The sequence below is a fragment of the Teleopsis dalmanni genome, chromosome 2 (genome assembly GCF_002237135.1).
Source record: "Teleopsis dalmanni isolate 2A chromosome 2, ASM223713v2, whole genome shotgun sequence".
NCBI classification, from domain to species: domain Eukaryota; kingdom Metazoa; phylum Arthropoda; class Insecta; order Diptera; family Diopsidae; genus Teleopsis; species Teleopsis dalmanni.
In genome coordinates, this window is record NC_051847.1 from 201,182,600 (window position 1) to 201,206,558 (window position 23,959).

The 23,959-nt window shown below is 24.3% G+C and overlaps 1 protein-coding gene across 1 annotated transcript in view; it reads right to left on the bottom strand.

Annotated features, from left to right (window-relative positions):
• The window catches only part of LOC119681320, a 28,906-nt gene extending 6,617 nt beyond the window's left edge, over positions 1-22,289 (bottom strand). Inside the window, exon 1 of the mRNA XM_038094479.1 lies at positions 21,735-22,289. Coding sequence (XP_037950407.1) covers positions 21,735-21,743 — 9 coding nt within the window. The 5' untranslated portion in view covers positions 21,744-22,289. The remainder of the gene's footprint in view (positions 1-21,734) is intronic.
• Between the last annotated feature and the right edge of the window lie 1,670 nt (positions 22,290-23,959).

The following is a 23,959-nucleotide window of genomic DNA, read 5'->3' on the forward strand; positions in this document are numbered from 1 at the left end:
AAAGTTTGTATGCATAAGCAAGACAAATTCTTTTTTATACTTAACTTTATATTTATGTATATATTTTTTTTTTAATATAATATCATAAATTTTATTAATTTGCTATCAAAAAGTTAATTAGTTGCAACTTTGCCTGTCAAATTCCCCATTGAGTTGCTGTCAATAAATTTTTCATCTTTCACTTTAAACCTTTTCCCATACTCTTTGTTGTTGTTTATAATATTAAAATAAAATTGTATTAAATTTTAAATGTTATTTTTAATCCAAGCTGAACTTTTTTTGTTAACTTTCAAAGCATATTTTGTGACCAATCGCCACTTTGTGGGCGATAATTTGAAAATTGCTGGTTAAATTGTATGATCGATTATATTTATGTACTATGCGGTGGGTCTGTAAAGGTCTTAAGAGTAAATTACTTTGTTTTATTTTTTTATAATCAATTTTCAAATTAATTTATTACAATTTTCTAATTTAATTTTCAACACATTTTAATTATTATATATTATAGTATAATAGAAAAATATTTTAACATAAATGTTCACAGTGAGCAGTACGAACTTTTATTTCTTTGTTACACCGCAAACGTGGGTTTTTATATCAACTTTAATATATTTATACAGCATATGGTTTTGAAAAATGTCGTTACCCATAATTAATATACTTGAATAATAATATATTATTCAAATTAGCATTCATTATTCTTCATTTAATTACATAGAATTTTCCATCATAAATTGGCAATATGATTTACTGGCTATGACGTGAAAGTGAATAATAGAGACAGAATTAGTTAAAGTGCATTACTCATAGAATAATGTATGCAGAAAAGAACCTAACAAAATGAAAACTGAAACTATTTAATAATAGGCTATAAATGCAACCCAACTTAAAAGATCTATTGTGCGTCTAAAAGCCCAACTAAAACAATTTTGGACTTTTTATAAATCTTATAATTGCTGTGGGCTTAATTTAACTTATTTGATTTGGTACTAAGATCCCGCTTCCAAGGTAGTCGAGTCCACGCCTTGCCACCGCTGTGCAGTTGCATAAAATATATTCTGATGTTTTCTTCTTCTTATGACAGAGTCGACAAGAGTCACTTTCTACCGCACCTATAATCTTCATTATGTACTATATTTGATGAGGTGAAACAGACAATTGAAGAGAAGATAATTTTTTCATTTGTAAAATTAATTTAATCTACTAAATTTATATATTTTACTGCGATTAAAATCGGTTAACATCATTTGTGATAATATTCAAAATATTTTCGAAATCGTTAAATTTTTTAGTAATAACTCGATTAACTTCAAACAGTCTTATATTTCTTAGAATATATTTCTAAACCAACTATAAGTTAAAAGTTTTCTTAAACATTTTAAGCAGCTGCCCAGCTTTGAATATATTAATTAAGTGCAATAATTTCATTTTTTTAAAAAAATTATAAATTGTAGCATTTCAAGTTTAGGATTGTTAGCATTTTTATGAATCTAAAATGTCTTTCTTTTAAAATAGTTATAAAACTAATGAAACAATCAAAATTAGAAATAAGTGAAATACAAATATTTAGCTCTTCACATATTTATTTTCCGAGGCCCTAAATCACTTTGAATCACCTATGGCTTATATAGAAGTTTCGAATTATTCCCTAGTGTGATTTGTGGATATTCAATGAATACTTCGTAGTATTTAAACATAAAAGTGTTGTTTTCTTACTGCCTTCCTTTATTTTATGATTATTTATAAGGACTTTGGTTGTAAAATATACCAAATACATAGTGTTCTTGGTTTTATTGTATTAATCAGTTAGCTATCAATTTCAGATATTCTCTTCCATTTTCACTAAACCGTAATAAAAAAAATAAAAAATAACAACAATATGTTAAATAGTTTCGCTATTCAAGAATATTTAACTAATATATTTTAATTTTTTATTTTTTTTTTAATATTTTTATTATTCAAAATAGGGATGCTCTTATTGAAAACTCCTTAACGACTCGACTGCAATGATTGACTCAATAAGTGTAATTAGTATATATTGTAATATATAGCTATACGTACGTACATAGTTTTGCAGACTATCCAAATGCTCAATATTACAAGTTTATTCATTTTGATTATCTGTTTTAGACCAAATTTAAGATTACTACTATAATCTTTTGCTTTATATTTGTAGTACCACAAATTTATCGTTTTGACTTAAATCAAATCTTATCTTTAAATAAATTTCCTGCCAACACTTACAATTTCAGTGAAATGTTGCTCAATCAGATGACGTAGATTAACGATTCAGTTCATTTTATTTATGCAAATAAACTTTAACCCATTTTGTCAACTGATTTTTTAAGTAATCCAACGAAAAAATCTACAAATTAATTGTATTCAATTTAAATTAGTCCAATGTATAACTTAAAACCAAATCGAATCAATTACTTGAAATAAATAAAACGTTTTTAACCCATAAAAAGTAATTCGATGCCAGCATTACTGAAGCCAGTGAAGTAAATAACCCAATTTGGTTGGAGTATGAACAAAAAACCAATAGAGTAACGTTCCGATTTAAATAATATTAAATAAAAAAAAAATTATAACAAATTAAAAACTATGAAACTAAGAAAAAAATTATTAACGAAGTGCAAGCCTGCCTAGGAGTGAGCACAGATACTGGCGCAAAAGTGTCATGTGAAAGGTATTTTATGCAAGTAAATATTTTTCCTTAAAAGTAATTCAGCTTTGAAAGTGTTTCTAATTGCATGATCACCCAAACTCACAGTTTGTTTAGCCATGGCTCAAAGCCATGCGGTGGCGGTGTCGGTGGCGGATTTGATGGCGTCATTGGCGCTTATTTCGCAATATTTTCCTACTGACCAAAATCCACTACAATATTACATTTGAAATTTATAACAATTTCTTGTCCTGATAGTTTACGCCATATATATACACATATACTTATATACTTAGGTATATATATATATTTATATACATATAATATATAATATCTGTGCTATTTCAGTTTGATGTTCTTTTATATCTTGTATCTTTTCTTAGCGCTACATGCAAACTATATTAACTTACAGGTATAAAGTTAATTTAGTCGACGCGAGGTGCTGGCATATCCACCGCAGGGTACTTTAACTGCTTGCCTAAAGCCTTTTGCTGTCCAAATACACAGCTGACACTGTTAAAGCCGATTGGCGCACATCTCGTCTTTTCATAGAGCTACGGTGTAATATCTATTTTTAGTTTTATTTTAAGGCCCACATGGGGTTACGCTGCTGTTTGCCTGCCATATGCAAGTTTTTACTCCATATTTTTACAATTTATTGTAATTTTTTATATATTTTACCTTATTTGTAATATATGTATTTTATGTTAAATTTATAGATCCTATTATGATTTCAGCAATTTATTTGTTGTTTTTTTTTCATGTATATGGCTATTTGGCTATTTTCTTAAGTGACTTCCATTTGAGCATATTGAGCATTTTAATCAACAGTAAATTTTCAATTAATTTATAAGCGCCAAAGATTAATGTATATTTTGTTCGGCACATGTAAAACATTTAATAAAGAATTTTTTTTTTTTTTCAAGTTAATTAAAAAATATAACCATAACATGAATTTATTAAATTCAAATGTTATTGCTTTGTTAATTTTTTTTCTTTTTTTGTATATATAAAACCACTTCGGTATCATTTTTTATATGAATTTTACATTAAAAATTATCATATGCTTTTTATGATGATGATTTATTATATACAAGCGCTCCTTTCGGGTCCAAATACAGCCTTTTATTTTAAACTCTAATATAAAAATTGAACTAAAGCTGGTTAGATAATTTCTGCGTGCATTCATTATTATTATTATTATTATTATTGATGTGGCACTGCGAAAAAGAAGGTTTATTGTGCCTCCTTCTGGGTTCCTAAGTCCTTTTGCTTTGATAAAAAAAATAGTATACAATCTACTTTACAGAGTTTTATTGCTTCTTCCGAAAGAGTATACATTCCTAGGACTCTATTCCGTATGTACATCAGCGCAGAGCATTCTAAAAGCACATGTATGGCTGACTCTTCATTGTCTTTTCAGAATCTATAGTTTGCAACCGTATATATGCCCAATCGCGTAAGGTCATTTGCGTGCATTCATATGTATATAATAAATTTGTTTATTTATAAATATTTATATGTATGTAGATTATTATTTTATATAACACTTTTGGAGTGTCTTAAGAATGTGAATTACAGCAAAAACAACAGAAGACCATGATCAAATGACAAAAAAAAATCTATTATTAACCTTTTATAACAATACAATATCTGAAAGAATACTGTTTTCATAACAAATACTCTCTTTTTATTGCGGTCCAATGTGATGGCTCAACTGTATTCTCAAGAATATGGGTTACAACTAAAACAACAAGAGAGTGATTTTTTCTTTTATAGTAATAAGTTCTCAGGTGAACTCGTGTGTTTATAACAAATAAGTTTCTTTTCTTCCGATCATGGTCGCCCATGGTAGATCACGTATTATTACTGTTATGTTTATATTATCTTCAACAATATTCCTTTGAAAATTGATTTCATCATAACTGAATTAAATCATTAGGGAGCAAAAATATTGCAAAAGGCATACTAAAACATAAATGTAGAAGTAGTTCAGAGTATTCCACATTTAAATGAATCCTTTATTCAATGGATATAGTCATTTGAAAGAATTAATCACCAATGGGACGAACTTTTAAATAAATAAATTGTTTAAATAAAATTTATTTTAATTACCACTAAAACTATTTTGATTTTTCTGCTTCAAACTGGTCTTACAACTCAACTGGTAACATGTACTTAGTGATCATTAATAGCAACATTTATGTATCGCTCATGTCTAAAAATTAACGTTTCATGTTAAAAGAAATTAACAGTTTATGTTATACATAGTTTATACATAGTATATTTTAACAGATTATTATTCATAACTAAATATTTAAAATCAATGATATGCTGCTATGCAGTTATCTACTAGTGCTGTTCAAATTATTCGAAGTTTTTAAAAATTCGAAGTTCTTCGAATATTCGAATATTCGCATTTCAACGAAGTCTTCGAAGTTGGAAAAAACTTCGAAGTTTTTGTGAATTTTTGTTCTCGAAGTCTTCGAAGTTTAAATGTAGTGAAAAACTTCGAAGACTTCGAAGACTTCGTAAGCAAAAGGTGAAGTGAGAGCGCACAATGCAAACAAACGTGCATCACACAAATTATTTGAGGGATGAAAGCGTTTGCTTTGTTTGTACGGTTTTATGTTTTTGTTGTTATTCTATGCAGAAAATTAAAAACATGTTTTTTTGTTTTATTTTATTACATAAAATTTATTTTTTTATTTTATTATTAAATATGTATTATAATACATATTATTATTAAATATGTTATTATTAAATATTTTTTATATTAAATAAAAAATTCACATTTTAAATAACTTATATTTATTATTTATATTTAAAAAATTATATTTATGAAAATTTTTAATATAATATAAAATACATGAAAATTTGATGGAATTTCTTTTATACAATTTTGCTTATACACTAATTTACATTTTATTTAGATACTTCCTTATAATATTATGTATTTCTTTTCCTAGAATAAGGGATTTAAAATTTTTCCATAAACAGTAAAATAACTGTAACTACAACAAAACATTCAAAATTTTATAATGCAAAAATAAATTTGCGCTTGCCTGCGTGATCATCACAGCTCATACAGGTCAAATAATTAGGCATTAATAAGCAAAACTCATTTTTCCATAACTAATTTTCAAGATTTTAATTTGTGATTTTATTGAAAAGGAAAATGAAAACTTTTATAAAATTCCATTACTAATAAAATCCATCAATATCAATATTTTCATATTATTACGTATATATTTTATATTATATTAAAAATTTTCTCAAATATAATTTTTTAAATATATATAATAAATATAAGTTATTTAAAATGTGAATTTTTTATTTAATATAAAAAATATTTAATAATAACATATTTAAAAATAATATATATTATAATACATATTTAATAATAAAATAAATTTTATGTAATAAAATAAAACAAAAAAACATGTTTTTAATTTTCTGCATAGAATAACAACAAAAAACATAAAACCGTACAAACAAAGCAAATGCTTTCATCCCTCAAATAATTTGTGTGATGCACGTTTGTTTGCATTTTGCGCTCTCACTTCACCTTTTGCTTACGAAGTCTTCGAAGTCTTCGAAGTTTTTCACTACATTTAAACTTCGAAGACTTCGAGAACAAAAATTCACAAAAACTTCGAAGTTTTTTTCAACTTCGAAGACTTCGTTTACTATTCGAATATTCGAATTTCTTCGAATACTTCGTAAATTCGAATATGAACAGCACTATTATCTACCCAACGTAGTTAAGAAAATCTTATTTAACAAGAGTGTTAGTTGTATTTTAAGTTTAACAATATAATAAATATTTATTACACATTAAGTTGAAATCTACTAAACTTTAGATACAAAATCTATAAAAAATTAAAAATAAAGTATAAAAACGTAATAAAAATTATACCATATAACAGATGGCTTAAGGTTAAAATACAATAAATGATAAAAAAAGCAATAATCTTACTTAAACATTCAAAAATAAACCAATATTTTTTTAATAACTTTTTATAACTTTATTATAAACAACTTTACTGCTACGATCTTAAACAATATTGCCCCAAAACTTCCTGAAGTTTTTCTATTTTGATATATAAAACTGAAATAAAAGTTCACGCTTGAAGTTAGTAAAAGAGTTATAAAAATTGCAGCTTCCGCATTGAAAGTTAATCCTTGAATTAGCTCAGTACTCTTAGAAATAATTTTGAAAATTATAAATATTATTTTAGTTACATTAAAGCAATAAGAAGTTGTAGCTAACAAGACATTAGATATAATCAGTTATTGTGTAAAAGCCTTAATTGAATGAAGTTAAAGATTTATATAAAAAATGACAATTTAAAACTAGTTTTAATAGAAAAATTTTTTTTATAAATATAAACCAACCAAATACCAACAACAATTTAGTTTAATAGCTCAAAATTGTTTAAAAATCCAAAAAAAAAAAAATGTAAACAAATTGTTAATTGATTCAAAGTTATTTATTAAAAATTGATAAATTGTTTGAATTGCTTAATTCGACTGCATTCACTTTTATTAAATTAAGCTTTTCAATGGTGATTTTACACAATAATTCTGGTATAGTTTTATGCATTTTATTGATTTTTTTTTTAAATTTTGACTTTTGTCGAATTGTTTGAAACCACCATAATTTATTAACACTAAGATTAGTTTAAGCAAGTGACTTTTAATATTGCACAACTTCTAAAGAATTTAATATAAATTAATATATAAAATTAAGAAAAATTTTTCAATTAAATATCTGTTATGTTAGTAGAATGGATTTATGTTGTAACTATTACTTTACCACATTGTAAAATATATTTAGTTCAAAACCCATATGTGACATATATGAGTACCGATTTTGAATTAATCCGCATTTACGTGGTATATTTTTTGACTAGCTAGTGAACTGAGTTGCTACTAGGCAACCAAAGAAAATTAATAACTATTCTTAATGTGGCTAGCAATTAACCAACTTGTTTCCCTAAACGCTAACACTTTAGCCTTTCAGTCATTTTGCTGCTTACTAATTTCAGTAAATAAAAAAGACTACAAAGCCTGGCACTTGCAGGCTAAACAAATATATATACGGACTATAAACTAATTAAAAAGAAATTCGAATCGAAATTAACTAAATTTTTGTGTTTGTGTTTTCTTTGCTATTCGAATCCTTCTAAATTTTAAAAAATAGCTTCTTTGTAATAAAATAATTGACTTTAGTAAAGAGTTCACCTTTTGAATAAAGACCTAAATCTTAGCTATTGTAAATATTCTAATATCTGAGGGGAAATAGGAACTCTAGGACCAGTTACCTTTTTGTGGTCCTAATCAAAATCGAAAAGCCGCAATGGATATGACTCGAAGTCTTATCTGTTTACAAGCAGATTTGATTTTCTTTCTTTTCTTTTCTTTCTTTTGGCTATGGTAACCCATTAGATAATCTGCTAACAACCTCTACTTTGTTCTACTGAGAAGGGTGGGTCTATTATAGCTCAATTTTATTAAGATGATAACGTTGGCTATAGTTACCCATTAGATAACCTGCCAACAATCTTAGCTTAGTTCTACTGTGGCGGGGCATCTATTATAGTTGAAGAGGCTAACCAGTGCTTTAGTCTGCTTTTTATCTATGGTGCCGCGCAAATAGCAAATTCCTTCCGCTATTAATTACTTTTTTATCATATAATTTACATACAATATTTATTTCTATTATTTCATTATAATATAATGAAAATTGTTTAAATAAATGTTAATTGATTTTAATTGTTTTCACTACAATATATGAACTACAATATATATTTAAGATATATTTTTCAAATAGTTCTAATTTGTTATAAATTAACAAGTTGCAAAACAATTATAAAAAAAAATTGTGTATTTCAAAACCCTGTATTATGTGGTGATATATAATTTTAATTCAGAATCACTAAACTGAGTTTGTTTACATGATAATTCTGAATATGCCATTAATATAAGAATATTTAAGTTGCTTAATTGTTATTACTTTGCCTTTAGCAAAATTTAGTTATTTAAATAAATTTATATGTAAAACCTACACTACACGTAAATTACTTAAACGTGTAGTACATGCCAAAAGATATTTCCTTGAATACAAATGGTTATGACTAATAGAAAAACTTGAACCAATTTTGAAAATAAAATGAAAACAAAAAATATATTTTTACAAAAAATGTAATTTTAAAGAAAAATATACATAAAATTAACTAATATTACGTAAATTAAAAAAATAAAATGAAAATAAAATTTTATAAATTTTTAAAACACTTATATTGTACATATATATATTTATATACAATGTATAAATATATTAAACGCTATTTATATGTACCAAAAGATAATAATCAGAAATCATGTTGACTTTTTGTATCAAGAACGCATTAAATATTCATTCAACAACATCAATGGAAAATGTATCTCAATGTGGAGTACGAAACATGAAGCATTAAGCATTGAGCATTGAGCATGGAGCCAACTATACCACATGCTATGACTATTAATATTCGAATTCATTGCCTCAATTTCAGCCTGAAAAGTGTTGGTAAACGCGCACCTTTTGGGTTTGAACTAGACAATTGCAGCGCTTGCAATTTAATTTCCAACGCTATTACATATTTATAGCTAATCATATTGTGGGTGGGTGCTACAAGTATCGGTAACAAAACCAAAACCAAAAAAAAAACACCAAAAAATTATTTGAATTCATACAATGGTCTGTACTCGTAGAATGGAGTATAGACCATAATGGCGTACTCTTGGCAACAGTGAATACCACTTCTGCCACATGCCACTTACATCATTACAAAATCAAAATTTAAGGTCATTTATTAAAGCTAATTTGTAATAGATAACGAACTGCTCTTGTAGCTATACTTAAACGTACATGTCTAGATTTTCATGCTACTGAGCATTTATGCTTTATAGTAATGTTCTCCAACGCCTAATTGCTTATTTAAATTATTGTAGACCTGTTGAAATTTATGTGTACATTGCCAGACATTATTTTGGAGTCCAAACATTGATTCGGTATGCAGAGAACGTATTTATATGTACATGTACATACCTGCCACCACCCAGTTATTAAGCTACTATTATGAACTATTTAGATAGTTATAAAAACTTCTATAGATAGTTTTCCATTATGTTTATATATATTTAAATTATTTTAGTTATTTATAAAAGTTTGCCAAAGAGTCTTAATAAGCAACTTTAATAAAATTGCCAAGAGTGTAAAACGTCATTCTGATTAAATTCTTCGTAGATAGTTTGTGGTTTACTTTTATAACATGTTTATTTTTAATCTTGAACTGTTAAATTCTTGGCACTAAATTCATTTTTGGAATTAAATTTTTTAAATCTAGTAAATAAAATATAAATATTAATGGTTTATATTGTATATCAATAGAAAATGTAGTTACTTAAACTAAGTTTTGTTAATTTTATAGAGATAGTTAATAATGCTTTCTCTGTCTTATTTTTAGTAATCGTCTAAATCAAAAAGTATGGAATAAAATATTTTTTATTTCTATTTGCGACTATATTAATATTAAGTGGGTCTATGCTTTATTAGGAGTCAAAAATTTAAGTAGTATTAGTAGTAAGTGGTTTACTTAGGTACTAACTTACTGTTGTCCTCTTCTCCTCATGGAGCATAGGCTCTCTGAAGTAGTAGTAAGTGACTTACTTATTTATTTACTGTTATTCTCTTCTTCTCATGGAGCATAGGGTCTCTGCAATAAATCTAAACCTAACTCTATTGGATGCTGCCTGACATATATCATTTCAGCTATAATTTGCATTATAGAGTTGTCTCTGTAAGTGGCAGTATACCATTATTTTCTTACTAATTTATTTACAAATATAGAAGATAGAGCCTTCTAGGCTCTATTTCCTTACTAATTTACAAATATAGAGTAACTATAAATAAACAGTCTAATTTATTTACAAGTACTGTTAACTATAGTGATGTATAGGTTAACTAACTATAGAACTGCATAGGTGGTCTTGATCAGAGCATACCTATTGTGCAAAAGTGGTGGTATAATCAGTCGATAAGTAAATAGTTCTCTATAACTGGGGACTATAAACATTTGCATCGATTATTATTATTTTAATTAATAAAAAATAAGACGTTCGCCGACTTTTTTTATTAAAAATATTATTAAAATAATAATTTATTTAAACCATAAGACAAGTTAAATTTGGCAATATGCATGAATAAATAAATATTTATTTATGCAATAAATATTTATTTATAATATGTAACTAACGTTTATTATATAAATAAATACACAATTTTGTTTTTAGTATTTTAATTATAATTAAATATAAATTTTTGATATCATATATATATGTATATACTATACACCCATATCCTACTATAATAAACTATAATCTAATATATTTAAAACCACAAAGCAAATAATTATTTTATATCTTTGTAAAAAATTTCTATTAGCAAAAGGGCGAAACATAAATTATACGTAACTAATCACGCAATGTGCTACCAGAACTGAGTCCGCCTCAAAGACCCATTGAAATAGTTAAAAGCTTTTGCATGCCATAAGAGACCATAACAAAGGCGTTCAATATCAAAAAGAAAAATATATTATTTAATATAAGAAACCGCAAAATTTATATATTTTATATATGCTATAGATACACATATAGTTAAATAAACATTCATTCAAACACATATCTGTAAACTTAACATGAATAGGCGATTACTCAGGCATATGCAACATTGTGCCAAAAAGTAAATGCGGCATGCTTAATTAAATTTAATTTACTATGTGCATTTTTGTGTTGGTGTTGCTTTTATATACCGATATGTTGCAAGTTCGTTCGTTTAGGATATATGCAATCTAATGGATAATAACAATTTTTTATGTAGATATTTTCATTGCTGCAGTGGCAATTAACATATGTAAATATTAGCAATGGCAGCTCAAAGTGTCAAGCCATTCTTCATGGTAACAATAATGAAGAAATCTTATTATTATTATTGCAATTACATTGCTTTAGTTCAATGGTCTGCTTTTGGTTAATTTCATTGACTTTTAATGAACAGATACGAGTAAATTCATTTGCTACCGTGCTACTGTTAATTATATAGAATTTTCAACAAATTTTGTAATTAAATATTTTTTATGTATGAGTATTTGGTTGTGCTTCAGTTGGTTCAGAACTTGAAAATTATATTGAAATTAATGTATTGCAATATGAGATTTTGCAATTTTATATTATTAATTATTTTTGTTTAATTTTTATAACTAAGTATTTGTTTATTTAAATATCATAAATATTACAAAAAAAATTATTTAATATTTATATAGATTAATAGAATTAAATACAGTTTTATAATATTTATATATGTAGATATTAATTGCAATGTTTTACAAAATACTTTACATACATACTTTACATACCAAATACTTTCATTACGGTCGTGTGCGAGTTCGAGCAAATTGAGGTAAAGTAAATTAAAATTTTCTATTAATTTTTTTACTGCACTTATGTAAATATTTATTTATTTATTTATTGCACTTATTTATTATTTTTGATTAAAAATTTTCAAATTTATTTATTTATTTATTAAACATCTTATAAGATTTTCACATTGGTAACACCTAATTTACCTGATTTTTATTTTATTTACCCTACCCGAAATTCTGGCAAATACCAACATGCGCTACCATACCGACTTAATTTACTATTTCCCACAATTTACCAATAATTTACTCGAAATCGCACACGGCCTACAATGTTTTTATTAAATGGTGGTATAAATTCTACCGGAGCAAATTTAACAGTATTGTAAACAAATTAAGTACTTATTAGTTTTAAAAATTTTAGTTAGTGTTATATAGAAAGTTTTGGGACTGATTGTGTTAATATAATTACCTGCAGACAAGCTAAAGAATTCAAGACCTATCGATCGAAAGCCAAAATTAGGGAGCTACTTATGCTGAATAGAAGTGGCATCCGACTTGTCACAGGGTTTCTCACTGGGCATTGCAAAGTTAAAAGCATCCTAGGAACCTAGGTATTACAAGGGACGATAGCTGTAGACTTTGTTGCGAAGACGAAGTAGCAACAGAACACATTCTGTGTCACTGTGATAGTCTCGCCAGACTCAGACTTCGGTACTTATCCACTACTTATTCACTTATAACGGAATTAGCCAACATCTCTCCAAAGGACATAATAGCGTTCCTAACTGCTACTCATCTATGGAACTAAATTGGGTATGTTACAGTAATCCTCTAAGGATGCAATGACGTGATGACAAGTTCCCAACCCGTTTTTTAAAATCTTATTTAAAAAATTTATATTGACAGGTCATTATAACTACTTTGTCCAGGACATTATACATTATCCCAGCAAAATACTTGTTACGTTTTATATCTCTTTTTTCTGCACTTTATTGTTATTAATTTTTATTCACGGTTGTTAGATATCTTATATCACAGTATGTTGACTAAATCTTATCTACAGTAAATCATTGTTACTACAGTAACAATGAAAATAGCTATATTATTATATGACGGTTACTATTTAAAGGTTTATAATTTAATTAAATTTTTTTTTGTCATAATAAAAATAATTACTATTACTATTAATGTAACAAGTTTTAACTACAAAGCACAATAAAAAATAAATTCGCGACTCAGTCACCACTCAGTCACCTTGACTTTGACTTCACACTCAATGAAACGCACCAAGTAAAGCGTGCAAAATCTTTCAAGACAAGACGCACATTTTTGACCCACTTTCAACCTTAAGCCAGTTTCAGTTAATATTAAAAAAAAATAAAAATAGATATAAAAATCTTTAGCAGCAAATTGATATTGCATATATCAAAAACTAAATACTTACACAATAATTGGCAAAATAAAAAGTTTAAATAAAAAACTAAAACTATTTAATTCATTTTATACGCGCTGCTGCGTTAAAAATTGCCACTCGATGTAGTGCAAAAAAAAATAAAATAAAATAAAAATTATTACTCAGATACAAAAAAAAAATAAAAAAAATTTGCAATATTGCAAATTGACTTCATACAAATTGCAATATCGAAATAGGCGTTTCTGCATATTTAAAGATACTTCAGCTACGCAAAGTCTTACGGATAGCAAGTCACATAGGCAGGCAGGCAGGTAGGCAGGCATTGCAAAACTCTGCATTGGAGGCAATATCGGATGTGGTAAGATTCAAGTTCACGTTGAAGGCTAACAGCATTGACTGCTTATCTACACTTATTGTGCAGTTGTAGAAACAAACAAATTGACGCACGTAGATACAATTTATTTTTTAATTGAAATACATATTTTTTATATTTTTCTGTGAATTTCTTGTCTTTTTTTTTTAATTTTCTGCGTTTCTTACGTTTTTACGTTAACTTTGTGAGTAATGCGTCCGCATGTGAGGCACGAGTCAAAACAAAGTTTGCAGTTGCAACGTGCAGTATTTGTCGCACTTACGCATGGTCGGTCGGTCCGGCTGCTGTTTCATAGATTGCTTTTTAATATTGAGATAAATTTTTATTAAAACCGATTGGAAAACCACATTGGCCCGACCAGACAGCTTGGAGACACGCAGCTTGTTAACACTTCATACAGAATGCATTTTTCAAATTTGTGAGTTAAGCATTATTGATTTTTTTCATCGAGTGGAGCGTAGTTTGCTGTTGGCTCTTATTAATGTCTTGGCGGCGGCAAGCGTAGATTGCGTGCATTTGTGGCATAATTTGCAGTAGATTGCATGGTGTTTAGTACGATTTGCGCAACTGCATGTGGCAGTGACAGTTAAGACCGTAACGATTTTATAAATATGTAGTAGCTCAATTATGTAATTTATTTAAGCATTTGTGCATAACAATGCGGCACGCTTTTTAAAATTGCTATTTAATAGTATTTATTTTTGACTTTTTTTTTTGTTTTTATTTTGATTTTTAATTTTAGTTAGCTTTGATAAGAATAGTTTTAATGGTATATTATTTAGGTAAAAATAAAAAAAAAATATTTAAAGTTATAATAATATAGTAACTGCCTGTTAAATTAACAAATGTAATTAAAAATGAAAATGAATATCTAACAATAAAACAAAATTTTTTTTAAACCCATTTCTAAAAGGGTAAAGTAAACAGTTCTTGGTACCAGAAATTATAATATATAATATATATTGTTACTAAATTCGTAATATCAGCAATGAAAAGGTTGAAAATAATTTGAATATATCAGTTGTGATAGATAGAATATTTAGAGAATAACTATATTTCGGATAATTGCTCCGCATCGCATAAAATACAATTATCTGAATATTACCACCGAATAAAAGGATATACTTATTGAAGTTAAGAAGTTTGTTTTATTTTACAAAATCTATTCGAACGAATACACATAGCAGACGATTATGTGACAATATATATACAAGAGAATGATTATCACTTCTATTATACGAGTCTTAAAAGTTGTTTAAAAATTTCTAAATTGCTTTTAGTTTGACAGAAATACTTTTAAAACCCCCTTAAAATATTCTCTGTTAAAAACTAGTTTCAGCTTACAAAAGTAGTGTAACATTAATTTTAGTGAAACATAACACATTTAACCTTCACAAAAAACCCCTTAAAATGTTTTTTAAAGTTTAAGGTAGGTTTGAGTACTTATTATCCAATGACAATATCTTTAAAAACATTTTCAATTTTTAGGCGTGAACGCTCTTAAAATTGAATATAAAATCTGTTTTAAAATACTTTTCAAAATTTGTTTTAAAATATATTTTAAATTCTATTTTAAAATAGATTTTTAATTTTATTTTTAGTACATCTTACATTCTGTTATAGTAGAGATTTGAAATTATTTTAAAAAAGATTTTAAATCAAGTTTTAAAATATTTTTTAAATTCTGCTTTAAAATGCATTTTAAATTACATATTAATATTGGCTTTAAATTACATTTTATAATAAATTTTAAATCTGTTTAATTTTTAGATTTAAAATTCTGTTCTAGAAGAGATTTTAAATTCGATTTTGAAATAAACTTTAATTTCTGTTTTAAAATTTGTTTTAAAATACATTTTAAATTATATTTTAAAATACATTTTAAATTATATTTTAAAATACATTTTAAATTATATTTTAAAATACATTTTAAATTATATTTTAAAATACATTTTAAATTATATTTTAAAATACATTTTAAATTATATTTTAAAATACATTTTAAATTATGTTTTAAAATAGATTTGAATAATATTTTAAAAAGATTTTAAATCACATTTTAAAATATATTTTAAATTATTTTTTTAAATACATTTCAAATTATATTTTAAAATACGTTTTAAATTATATTTTAAGACAGATTTTAAATTATATATTAAAATATATTTTAAATTCGGTTTTAAAAATGATTTCAAATTATGTTTTTAAGTGGATTTTAAATTTTATTTTAAAAAAGGTTGTAAATTTTTTTTAATAAAGATTTTAAGTTATGTAAATAAATTTTAAATTCTGTTTTAAAATAAATTTTAAAGTCTGTTTTGAAATGGAATTTTAGTTTTAAAATGTTGTTTAAAATTCCTTTTAACATACATTTTAAATTGCGTTTAAAAATAGATTCTAAATCTGTATTAAAAAAGATTTCATAATCTGTTTAAAAATTGATTTTATAATCTTTTTTACAATAGATCTTATAATCAGTTTTAAATTAGATTCTAAGACTAGAGTGAACATAAGTAATGAACTAAACACTTAGAAACTGACCGATTTCAACAGGCAACAAATTAAGCAAATAAATCGCAGATCTCAACATACTTAGCAAGTTGAAAATAGAAAGTGATCAATAAGTACGTCAAATTGATACGATTAGAATATAATCTAATATATACTGAGTGCTTACTCCCGGTGGCGCAAAGCACTGCGACAACAGCTAATCTCTTATGCTTCGATGGATTAAATTAGAAAATATGAGAACTCAACGATCAGTTAACGATAAATAAAAATATATTTATTAATATTAATATTATAATATTTATAATATTAATATAAAACTATATTTTTTTTTCAGAAGTTATTAAATTTAATATTAGTTATTAATATGCATTTAAAAAGTGTGTTAAACCAACAGCAAAAAACTATGTACTTTTAAAACTTAGGAAATATTTTATTTACAACAGAGGCTTTATGTGATTAACTAAATTATAAGTTACTAAATTGCTGAGTAAATTAAATTTTTATAAACAAATAATTTTTTTTACTGGAAGCGTTACCGTAACCCAAACTAAATTATAACTTTTAAAAAAATTAAATCAATTCAAAACCTGGAAACCACATTTATACGTCAAAGAAACATAATTTTACTGTATAAAGAAATATTTTGCTGTATAAATAAAATGTGCATTGATGGTGTAAAAGATTATAAGCTTTTACATCATCTACTGTTTGGATTCAGAGTGGCAACTAAATGCTAATACTTGTTATATATAACCATGGCTTTATATGAAATATTAAATAAGACATTGCAAATTTTTCAAGCAACAATGCAAAATTTTAGTTGTTTTTTATTTTATCTGGAAATGCAAGTATTTCTTTTGTTGTAACTGAACTGTCAGCTAAGAAGTTAAAAGTTCAATTTTCATTATTTTTTATGAGTTGCTTTCATTATTTTCATGTTAAAGATTATCTAAGATTTTAAACATTTTTTTGATGAATTTCATTATTTATTTGATTGTAAATGAACTATAATAAAATTTCTATCTAAGTTTTATTGGTGAAAAGAAGTAAGTAAGTAAGAGTACAGTGGACTCTCGGTGCATCGAAAGATACAATTTAAAGAAGTCTCAACATAACGAATTTCTTAGTTAAAAAATAAATATTTGTTTAAAAACATTAATGAAATTAAGTGAGACGAATGAAAGTATTTAAAAATATACAAAAAATAAATAAAAATTAATGAATTCCTGTCAATAAACTTTTAAAAAAGTATTTAATTGATTTATTATGACGAGAAAGTGTCACTAATATGACAGATAATAAAAACAGAAACTATAAAATACTTTAATGTAATTTATTTTATTTTACAATATCATTAATGTGGATTTTTAACGTCCATTTTGACGAAAGCAGTTAAATTCTTAATATGAACTTTTATTTTCAATAGAGAGATTTTCATTGAACAGTAGTGAATTGCAACAACAAAAGCTTTTTATTATTTTTAATTAATTGAATTTTCGGTTAACCAATACAGCTGTTTTGAATATTGCCAACCACTCATCATCAATAATCTATATGCACTTTTTAATTTGGTTTCTTAATTTTAAGTATTTTATTAATTTTATAGTTGTTTAATATAATTTCTTTCTATATGTATATATATATATATCTGTTTATAGTATTAAAATTCATTCATTTGCTGAGAAATCGCAATTATTTTTAATATCAATTCGTATGCGTAACAAAAAAATTTTAACACCAGATATTTTTAAATAAAAAACCAATATTTAAACATATATTATTAAGATAATTTAAACAAAAAAGTAATAAAAAATTTATTTGAATTTGTAATTAATTACACACAAAGCACCTGAACGTGAAGACTACGAAATTTAAATAAAATAAAAAAAAATACATGAGAATAAAAATTTATGAAATTAACTGTGAAAAATATTAAATGAAGTTAATATATATAATTGATTTATTTTTAACTCGTTTTTTATGTTAATTTGCAAGTAATTAAGATATGAAAAAACAACACTAATGACGGATATTGTCAAAAAGTACTTCAAATATAAGAAAAAATTTAAGTCACGTTTTAGTTAGAATTTGCGGATGTTTTTTTTAATAAATATTAAACGTTTAAAATTTAAATTATTATCAATTCGAAGTTATGTAAAATACTTAAATAGTAATTATAAGCAAATAGTAATTATAAGCCAATACTAATTATAAGCATATAGTAATTTTAAAAGAAGAAGTACTAATTATAATAAATACCAATAGATTATATTAATAGCTTTCCTAATTACCATATATATAATTGCTTTCTGATGCCCTTATTGATGCCCTTTCCTCTATAACTTTGAAATTGAATATTTACGTGTTGTTTGATTTGTTTGATAATAAATTCAAATATTCAAATTTCTATATATATATATTAAACCATATTGTAATAAATAACTGCCACACCAAATTTTTTTAACGAATTGTCTAAATTTATGCAACCATAAATTAATTTGATTTATTTTCGATTTTAATTTCATTTTACAATCTTTGTGGGTGCATTTTTTTCGGATAAAATGAATATTTTCAAGATATAAATGTGATAGTTATGTCAAATTTTATTGATTAAATTATAAAAAATGGATATATAATAGCCAATTTTTTGATTTATATTTTTATTCAAAGTTTATTTTGCCTAAGCTTAAATATTAAAGTAAAAATAATGAAACTTAAATAACACTTTTTAAGAATTTTTATATTGAAATAAAAGAATATTCTGAATTATTAGTAGAAATATAGAAAAAATATTTTGTATATTTTTTAACATCATCTTCGAATATCACAAGGCTAAAAAGAAAAACTTACAAAGACCTTCTTCAAATAAATTGTGAGTTAATACCATTAAACGTTAATATATAGACATAGTCATAGTAGAGCTAGACATAGTTCATGCATAGATTTATATAAAAGGCAACTGACAGCCTTTTATATATTTAATAAGAAGCAAAATAATAATAATATTATTAATTAAAAGTTGAACAAACAATTCGATATATTTTGTATTATAATGAATACTGTTTAATTTGGTTGAGTGAGAAAATCTTAATACTCTTAATAAATGGGTAAAAAAACTGAGAAGTACTTAAAGAAAGCCAATTAAAAGAGACTGATTTGCATAAAATAATCATATAGCTAATCTTCACATAGTCATCTTTTAATTATTATTACAACTTAAAAAAAAGTTATAAAACTATTTATTACATCGTATATAAAAAGTTCTTTAAAAAGTTTAACTATCAATGCAGATGATAGTTCAAAATATTAATGCTTTAAATTTTTATTTATAAAAAGCAGAAGTTCTAGATACATTTAGAAAGATCAAAAACGATCATGGAGCAAAATTAAAAATTATTTGACAAATAAGGTTGTTTCTTAAAATTTAATAATTATATACAAAAAAATTTTTTTTTGTATTTTTATAACAAAAAAAGTAATAGGAATACTTCTATTAAAAAAAAATTACATGTAATTTTAATATATGTGTGTAAATTGTATAAGAACTCATTATTATTATGCATTTTAAATAAAATAATAAATTAATTTAATAGTTAGAATGAAATCTGTTTATCATCGCCTTCTATATGCATTGGAGATGAAAAATATAGCTCATATTTTTATATATCGTTTAAGTAGTGCTTTAAATAGTGCCTTCTTTAAAAAGAAAAAAACTTTCTCCCTACTGATTAAGAAATAATTAAAGTTTATAAACTGTTTGTCAATTATTATTTTAATTAAATATTTTATCTAAATTTAATATAATGGTTATTTTAAAGGCAAGGAAACTTGTTGTTATTAAATAAAAGTAGTTAAGCTTTTAATTTATTTGCTATAACACTGTTTTAGGAAATGAGGAAAATATATATAGATACCAGTATTTTATCAATTCACATTAAGCATTAATTAACGAATTTTATTTAAAAAAATGTTACCGAACTTAAGTATTTACAATACTTAAGTATTGTAAATACTTAAATACCAGGTAACTTGCTTTGTGCTCAATATAGTTTACAATTGAATTTTAAAATACTTTCCAAACAATTTAAATGTTTTTTTAAATTAAATAAAAAACGGGCAAACATTTAATCGATAAAGTTTCAAATTTAATAACTTCACTTAAGCAAAATTAATAATATATACTATAGTATACAGAAAGAGTTCACAATATTTGATTTTGTCCCTTGGTAATTATTAACATTACGTATACGCACCGTGTACTGTTTAAAGAACACTATTTAATATTAATATATTAAATTGTTATATATTAAATTATTATATTATTAATATATTTAATTATATTAAAAATATAATTATTATTTGATCAATTATTGAAATACTTAAATAATATGCACTTATTCATAAGTAAAGGAATACTATTTTTCTATTCTACTCTTTATCTGTCTTGATTGACCTTTTATAGTTACTTTCACTAATTAATTTTTTGTATACAAAATTGTTCATCAAAAACAAAAATATGCTTTATCAAATAACAATATAGAATCTATTTTATTTAACAAAAAAATAATCTGCAACAAATATCTTTACACATATATATAGCTCCATAAAACTGTTTCTATCTCAATCATAATATTTGTATTCATATTTATATAATTTATATAATAAAAAAATTAAGTCTTTTTAATACATTTCTTTTTTTTTTATTTTTTGACTATATTTGGTTTTTGTTTTATTATGAAACCCATTGCTACTTTGCTATTTATATACATATATTGCTATGAAACTAAATCAAATCTATCGCAAAAGGTTTTTTCCAATTTCTGTTTTATATTTCAAAAATAAACAAAAATTCTGTTTAGAAAAACCAGAAAGTCAAATTGTGAAATGCTAATCAAAGTATTTCAAAATTCTTTGCATTATAACGCATAATTAATTTTTTTTCTTTTAAATCAACTGAACTAACGTCACAGCATCTTAAAATAATTTTTATTACAAATACGAAAATATTTTTGAAATTACCAAATTTAATGCGATAAGTCATCTTTTATGTTAAATATTTTCACAATGCATGAATTTTATTATTAATGATAAACCTAATCTAATAAATAAATACTTTGAGGTCAAATTGCACACGCTTAAGTACTGATTTAACACTAAAGTGACATTTATTTGAATTTTAAGTGACACTTAATAACTCTATATCGCACACTTAAGGGATACTTAATTTAAGTGTGCATTGCAAAAGTGAATTCTTTATATCTTTTAATATTAAACAATTGAAATATAAAATTATTTAGTACTTACGAATTTCATTTTTTTGGGTCTTTTGTTTTTTGTTTCGTTCAAAAAATGAAAATTAATTAACAATTAATTAAAACTGCAATTAAGCAATTATCTGACGATCACAAAAAAATCACAGCACTTTTACTTGAAAATGCAATAAATTGCTTTTAAAAAATCTGCTTTCTTTTCAAAATTTATTTTTAAAATAGAATTTCGTTTTGCACTTAACACAAATCGTTGCTTTTAATAAAAATGAATGCAAAAATGAATGCAAAAATGAACATTAACGAAATGCACTTCCTTGAGTTCGTTCAACAAAATGCCTTAAAACAAAGTCGTGATTGCAATTGTTATTTTACAAAGTGTAAGACAAAATGGAAAATTTATTCAAAACGAACTTTTCGCTAACCGAATTTAAAAATTAACAAAACTTTTACAAAATATTTAAAAAATTCACAATGAAATTTCTACGGACCGCACGTTTCAGATACAATTGTAAGTGTTACAAGAGTCGAACTCCTTTCGACTGTTTTGAATGGTTGTGTTGGGTGTAAAGTGTTAAGACTTGAAGTAAAGCGCTTAATGAATATCAATGGATACGCTTTGTTGGTTTTATATTAACCAACAAACTCCAAAGCGCTCCAACTCAAGCGTCCACTTGCACTCAAATTTAAACTCAAGCACGGCTGTTGTCTGCTGATTGTGTTTACTGTTTTGAGTGGCACAACATTAATTGTGTTGTTGTTGTTGTTGATGTTTGCGTTTACATTTGCGTTTGCGTTTGTTAGCTTTTGTCCAAACTGCAGTGACTGGTGTGTACGTGACTTTTCTTGCCGAATGAGTGAGAATTTTTATGGTCCGTTTTGAGTACGATTCTTGAGTGATTTTCATTCAATATTTTTAACTTTTTATTTATAAATTTATATTTAACGGAAATTTATGAATCATATAGTTTTGATTAACTGGTTTTCGCAGAGAGACGCAACAGCTACTCACTATAGGAAATACGTTTAGAATACTTTTTAAAATTGCTTAAGGTCAATGAAAGTAATTGTAAGCAGTAAAATTAATGAAGGGTTTTTTTCGAAACAAATTATAATGCGTAACCTCAAGGATAGAATTAGATACAAATGATAATATGCAATTTAATTATACACAAAATAAAAATTAACAATAGATCTATTATTATATTTATTAACGCTGGTTCTTTATTTAATTAATAAATATAAAATTTAATTAATGTATTTCTTATTTAGTTATTGAAATAATTTTTAAATAGTAAATATAATAGCGCTAGGTGTTTATTTAATTATAAAATATAATTTTTAATTAATGTATTTTTTATTTAATTATTGAAATAATTTTTAAATAGTAAATATAATAACGATGGTTCTTTATTTAATTATTAGTTATTATTTTTTATTTAATAATTGAAATAATTTTTAAGTAGTAAATATAATAACGCTAGTTCTTTATTTAATTATAAAATACAATTTTAATTAATGTATTTTTTATTTAGTAATGGTATTAATTTTAAATAGTTAATATAATAACGCTGGTTGTTTATTTAATTATAAAATATAATTTTAAATAATGTATTTTTTATTTAATTATTCAAATAATTTTTAAATAGTAAATATAATAACGATGTTTCTTTATTTAATTATAAAATATAATTTTAGTTAAGGTATTTTTTATTTATTTATTGAAATAATTTTTAAATAGTAAATATAATAACAATGGTTATTTATTTAATTATAAAATATGATTTTAATTAATGTATTTTTTATTTAGTTATTATTATTAATTTTAAATAGTAAATATAATAACGCTGGTTATATATTTAATTATAAAATATAATTTCAAATAATGTATTTTTTATTTAATTATTCAAATAATTCTTAAATAGTTAATATATAACACTGGTTGTTTATTTCATTATAAATAAACATTTCATTTTTTTATGGAAATATAATATTTAAAGAAATGTTATATGTATAAAAATTGTACTTTATTTAATTTTCACAAAATGTAAATAGGTATATATAATAAGAATTTATATTATTTCATATTATATCAATACATCACTTTTTACTTTTATTTAATTAAAAAATTTAATTTTAAACATATGCATACTTTGCTTAATTATTAAAATAATTTTTATTTACAACTGAGTGGTGATCAAGCAATTTATAATTGATTTTTATTTTTTTAACAATAAAAATAATAATTATTTATAATGTTTA